Source organism: Nicotiana tabacum, chromosome 23, assembly GCF_000715075.1.
Source record: "Nicotiana tabacum cultivar K326 chromosome 23, ASM71507v2, whole genome shotgun sequence".
Lineage (NCBI taxonomy): Eukaryota > Viridiplantae > Streptophyta > Magnoliopsida > Solanales > Solanaceae > Nicotiana > Nicotiana tabacum.
Window position 1 is genome coordinate 22,692,854 of NC_134102.1, and position 6,608 is coordinate 22,699,461.

At 35.5% G+C, this 6,608-nt stretch overlaps 1 protein-coding gene across 1 annotated transcript; it reads left to right on the top strand.

Moving 5' to 3' along the window:
* Positions 1-1,403: 1,403 nt before the first annotated feature.
* Positions 1,404-5,250, top strand: LOC107791512 (G-type lectin S-receptor-like serine/threonine-protein kinase B120). The gene is made up of 8 exons (XM_016613599.2): positions 1,404-2,104; positions 2,577-3,307; positions 3,416-3,526; positions 3,621-3,835; positions 3,912-4,122; positions 4,199-4,436; positions 4,528-4,675; positions 4,807-5,250. The coding sequence occupies exons 1-8, from the start codon at positions 1,566-1,568 to the stop codon at positions 5,110-5,112; spliced, it is 2,499 nt and encodes an 832-aa protein (XP_016469085.1). The 5' UTR covers positions 1,404-1,565; the 3' UTR covers positions 5,113-5,250.
* Positions 5,251-6,608: the final 1,358 nt, after the last annotated feature.

Consider the following 6,608-nt stretch of genomic DNA (forward strand, 5'->3'; position numbering starts at 1 on the left):
GTACATAAAAGGGGCTCTTGGGCTAGGACTCTTTATGCCAGCATAGAATGCAAATCAATTGTTTGCATACTGTGACTAGGTTCTTGCTTACAAACTAGGAGGTCAGTCACAGGTTATATAGTTAAGTATGATAATGCTTTGATCTCATGGAAATAAAAGAAACAGGAGACTGTCTACAGAAGTTCTACAGAAGCTGAGTTTAGAAGTATGGCATCATGTACTACTGAGATAGTTTGGTGACTGGGTTGTTCAAAGAACTTGGAATTCAGCTAAACTCACATGTGAAGCTTATGTGTGATAGCAAAGCTGCAATTCAAATGGCAGCCAATCCCATCTTCCATGAAAGAATCAAACATATTGATATAGACTGTCATTTTGTTCGAGAAAGAATAGTACAAGGGGTAATGAAAACTCAGCATGTATCTACCAAGGAACAGTTAGCAGACTTGCTCACAAAAGGTTTGGGAAAGACTCAACATGACTACCTATTGGACAAGCTTGGAGTGAAGAACCTCTTCAAGCCTTCAGCTTGAGGGGGAGTGTTGAGAGAAGTGGAACTACTAAACTATAGTTAGCTAAGGTGGTTAAGAGGAGTGTTAGCTAACTTATTAGTATGATTAATTAGGAAGGTAGTTAGGAAGTTAGTAACTAATTACTTGTATAAATACCCGGTAGTTGCTTCCTTGTAAATATACGATTTCATTTCTTCTCTTCAATAAAAACGTAACTCTGTTTCTCTCGATTTTCCTTTTAGCTTCATCTCCAAGTTAAGCCTTCAGCTAAACTATGGAAGCTAACAAAAAGACGGAAGGAAAAAAAGCAAGTAGGTGACTTGTATTTTTCATTTATGTGAAACATATTTTCATTTCGGCTATACGAAAAGTGACTTGTGGTCCTGCACGTTTTTCTGCTTGCATGTTGTCAAAATACAGAACATCTCTGTCCCTCTTTTCGTTGATGTGCCTCATGTTTTAATTAAGAAACAACTTATCTTCTACAATGATAACGTAAAAGCAATTATCTCATCAAAACGCCTATAAGACAATTACAAACAATTTTCATAAGTAAGATAATATTGTAGCTTAAAAAGTAAGATAAATAATCTATTAACAAATCAAATATGATTAAAAAAATTATATTAATAAATTAAAAGTTTAAGAAAATACTACCAAATAATGTGATGAGATAAATAAAATCTCTCAATCCTTATCTAAAAGTTTCGAATTCTGAAACGAAAAGAGCGATTTTCTTACTCAGGTTAGTCGGACAACCAATGCATATTGAATACCATATGGTTAATACCTAAAAGAAAAAATTCAATTAAAATAAGAAAGTGCGCAGTGGTGGGGCAGAGGGAATTTGGTCAGCCAAGAATCTATAAAATCAAAGTTTTTCAAGTCAATCTATCTCGGCATCACATTAAATTGGTATTCAGCCAACCAGAAATAGCCATAAAAAAATTCTTCTTTCTCTAGTCATTATATACTTTATGCTCAACTCTATACCATTCTTCTTCTCTTTAGATTAATCGTTCAAATCTCTATTTCTGAGAATTCAATTCTTAAATGGCCAATGGTCTCATTAATTTCCATTGGTTTCTTGTTTTGTTCATTGCTTCTTATTTCTCTTTACTATGTTCTGCATCCAATAAAATTAGACAAGGAGAGATTCTAAGAGATGGTGATAAAATAATTTCTCCAAAAGGGAAATTTAACTTAGGATTCTTTAGTCCAAAAGGTTCTAATCAAAGGTATCTTGGTATATGGTACGCTGATGTTCCAGTTATATCAGTTGTTTGGGTTGCAAACAGGGACAGTCCAGTTTCTGATCGAAATGGTGTATTTACAATTGAGAAAAATGGGAATTTGGTCGTTAAAGATGGCCGTGGCGACTTACTATGGTCGACGAATGTTTCAGTTATTGAGACTACAAATTCTACAGTGTCCCTTTTGGATACTGGTAATCTTGTGATGCTTAACAACAATAAGAAGGCATTGTGGCAGAGTTTCCAGCATCCTACAGACACATTTTTGCCAGAAATGAGAGTTTATATGGATGGAGTTTTGAGATCGTGGACAAGTGAAAGTGACCCTTCACCTGGAAGGTAATGTTGCGTTGTTGTCGATCTTATCTGAAAACTTAAACTGTTAGAGAAACCACACTTTATTTACTTAATTATGTTCTGAACAGCCATCCATGTGCGGGTTTGATTCTCTTTTATGAGCCAAGAACGGTACTGTCTGCTCTGATACCTTGTTGTATTCTACGGTGGAATTAATTAGATGAAAGAGGTTCAATTGAATCTCATTCGTCGGAAGATATATTGTGCAAGTATGGTAAAAATAATTTTTAATTTTTCGGATCCACTTAACGTAAGATTTAAATATAGTGTAAAATATGGTGGGAAGTTGCTTTCCGTCACAAGTTCATATCCCAACTGTGGTATTCTTGCAGTTTCTAATCTCCTTACTAGAATTTCTGGCTCCGCCGCCAGTTGCATTGTTTTACCAGTTCATTTAAAAGTGTAAACTGTTAGAGAGTATACACGTTTAGTTACTGAATTATGTCTTCAACAGGTATTCCTTGGGTGTTGATCCTCGCGGATCACCACAGATTGTGATATGGGATGGATCAAATAGACGTTGGCGAAGTGGATATTGGGACGGACTATCATTCACAGGTGTACCAGAAATGAAGGCTGTGTATTTAAATGGTTTCAAGCTTTACAATGAGGGGAATAGGCTATACTTCACTTACACTGCAGCAAACACTTCTAATTTTGTGAAGTTTCATATTAGTCCTAGCGGATATGAGCTGCAGCAAAAGTGGGATATAGATAGGAGGCAATGGAGCATGATACAATCTCATCCATTGGGCGATTGCGATGTATATAATCCATGTGGGAATTTCGCAAAATGTGATATCTCAAATTCACTAAAATGTACTTGTCTATATGGATTTGTTCCAAATAATTGGGAGCAGTGGAATGCGAGGAACTGGTCAGGAGGGTGCGTTAGGAGGACGCGATTGGAATGTGGGAGAAATAGCAGTGTCTTGAGGAGTGATAGTGGAAATGGGGATGGATTCCTGGAGATCAAGGGAATCAAGTTGCCAGATTTTGCGGATAGAGCAGCTGCAGAAAACATCGACGAGTGTAAAAGCAAGTGCCTGGAAAATTGTTCAAGTACTGCTTATGCTTTTGTTACTGGAATTTACTGCATGATTTGGAGTGGAGATTTAGTTGATCTGCAGCAATTCAAGGAAGGGGGGAACACTCTCTATGTTCGCCTCGCTCATTCTGAATTTTGTAAGCATCACAATCTGCTGAAATAGTAAAATGTTTAGTAATTCATTTGGTATTTATACAATAATTACTGATTTTTGGATGTTCCCATTTCAAACTTTCCTTAAATAGGTAAAAAGAGCAGGACAATCAAAATTGTTGTAATATCCATTCTGGTAGCTGTAGCTTTTGTTATTTGTATAGCGATTTGGCTACTATGCAAGTACAAAGCCAAAAAACGAGGTACAATTTCAAAATAACTGATGTTTTCAACTTGGTTTGTAATATTTATTTCCCTTTACACAGTGTATTTATATCTTCAATTCCACATTTTAAGAGTCCAACAGGATCAATGAAATGCCCATGCGCAATCCAATTAGGAGCGGAGAACTCCCAATAGACTTATCAGGACCAGGAGACCTGAGTGTTGAAGGGCATCAAGGAAGTGGTTCAGAACTAAAGTTCTTCAGTTTCAGCAGTATAGTAGCAGCTACGCGCAACTTTTCTAATGAAAATAAGCTCGGACAAGGAGGATTTGGCCCCGTCTACAAGGTTGATAATTCTATCTAAATTGAGATATGTGTTTTTCTACTAAATTACAGGCTTATTGACGTTTATTTTATCTTAGGGAAAACTACAAAGTGGCGAAGAAATTGCAGTGAAGAGGCTTTCAAGAAAGTCAGGACAAGGTGTAGAGGAGTTCAAGAATGAGATAATGCTAATTGCAAAGTTACAACATAGAAATCTTGTTAGACTTTTGGGTTGCTGCATTGAGGGAGAAGAAAAGATTCTACTTTACGAGTACATGCCTAACAGAAGTTTAGATTCATTTCTATTTGGTTAGTTGAAGAATGCTAAAATTTGTAATATATTTTCCTTTGGATGAATATTGATCACTTATAATTATTTTGGTAGATCCTGCTAAACAAGCACAATTAAACTGGAGGAAGCGCTTCAACATTATTGAAGGGATTGCTCGGGGACTACTGTATCTCCATAGAGATTCACGACTCAGAATAATCCATAGAGATTTAAAGGCTAGTAACATTTTGCTGGATCAAGAGATGAAGCCGAAAATTTCAGACTTTGGTATGGCCAGGATATTCGGAGGAAACCAGAATGAAGCAAATACAAACAGGGTAGTCGGCACATAGTGAGTATCAGCTCATGTTATAACTACTAATCCACCACTAACTTGATCCAAGAGCTAACTCTCTCTCATATGTAATTTTTACTTAAATCAGCGGATATATGGCTCCCGAGTATGCAATGGAAGGCTTGTTCTCTGGAAAATCTGATGTTTACAGCTTTGGCGTATTATTGCTAGAGATCATCTGTGGCTGGAGGAACACAAGCTTTCGTTCTGATCAGCACTTGGGCATTATTGGTTATGTACGTCTATTCAATTTTGCAATATTTGTTGTGAAGCTAAAGGCTTTATGTCTTGTAGAGAATACCATAATTATAAACTATGATAACGAAATTCTCTTATTCTTTTCTTTTTTCATATGGAGATGTTTCAGGCATGGGAGAAGTGGGACGAAGGTAGACCGATGGATCTAGTTGATCGTTCTATTTGGGACGAGTGTCAACATGATGAAGTATTGAGATGCATACACTTAGCACTACTTTGTGTTCAAGACATGGCAGTTCACAGACCCAATATGTCTTCTGTCGTGTTAATGTTAGAGACTGACAATATAAGGTTGCCCTTGCCTAGGCAACCTAATTATACTTCAATGAGAAAATATGAAGATGCAGATATATGGAATGAGAAACAGGATTTTTCCTCAAACAATGTCACAATTAGTGTTATAGTCGGTAGATGACATCTGCTATTTTGCAGAAATATGGGATCAGGTTATATACTTGTGTTCATAATTTTGTCATTTGCCAAACTTTTGTTGACTTGTAACATTCTTTCCAGAAGTTGAGTTTGACTATTACAACCATTATTTGTAAGCAAATCATTGTTCTCGTCATGTGTTCAAAGTCAGTAAAGCAAAATAACAACAAACTAAAAATAAAACAGTAAACATTGTTAGTCAAAAACAGAAACAGAAAATAATTTCGAGCTCATTACAATTTGCTTGTGTGTCCTTAAGGAATTTAATTCTCTCGCTGTTGCTTAAGGTTTTATGGATTAATTCCACCCAGGATAGAAAGAAAAATTATTTTGTAATAGCGGCAATTCAAATCACATACCTCGGTAAACTCAAATAGCGGAGTAAATCACACCATTGACACTTACATTTTGCTTTAAAAATTATGCAGAAATGCAGAGAAGAGAAGGAAAAGTTTGCAGATTTTTGGTGGTGAAAAATGAGGCCAAGCTTCTTAATTTATAGCTAACGAGATTGAGTTTCAAGTGCAAAGATACTTGTTCGTTTGAATGGTGTCTATTCAGTATAAATTATTTAAATTTCTGTTAAGTGTACTGTTTGGTTGTGAATTTGACCGTTGGGAAAATTACCGCGAATTTAATTTTAATATAAAATTTAGCACAAAAAAATATCAGAAAAAAAATAGCGAAAAAGGAAAATAAAGTTGATCCAAGATACCTTAATGATTTCCGCTCATTAATACAGCTAAATAAGCATATCTTGCGTTAGTATGAAAGTGGGATCCCAATAGCCTGAGACAAAAGATTCATATGAGAAATCATAAGTAAACCGGCCTCTAGTTGGCCAAATCCAAATTTGAATCCAAAGTCGAGCGATGGTGCGAGACTTGCTCTCTTTTTAACTCTTTAAAAGCTAGAAGAAGTACTTCTATATATAAACATACCAATTTTCCTCTTCTTATCCGATGAGAGAAAACATTTCTTTGTAAGATGAACCAATTAAAATTTTATTTTCCTCCATTGCTTTTCCCTCTATTTCCCAATTCACAACTTTACTCAAAGCCCAACGATCATGTCCACTAATTCCTTTTACAAGAAGTGCATGAATATGTTTTTAGTTTCACGAACGTCACGAAACCATTCAAGTGCTATCGAAATTGACCTTTTGGAGTTACAACATTACAGTGAGCTTCTTCTCTTATCCAAAAAAGATTTTGTTTCTTAAGATTCCGCTTATGGCTATTATGCATTAATATTAAAATATTATTATCAAAAAAAGAAAATAAGAGTGTGCTGGGCACGATCTCGAAACATGGTAAGATTGTTAGATCTCAGTAAATTTCAATGATGCAAAATAATTAATTACTCTTTATGTGCAAGAAAAGATCTGAGCAATAAATGAAGCAAATATGAATCAAACGAAAAAGAAAAGAGAAACGGACAAATCAATCTAGGAAGATGGCAAAATCAATTAAAAAAGAT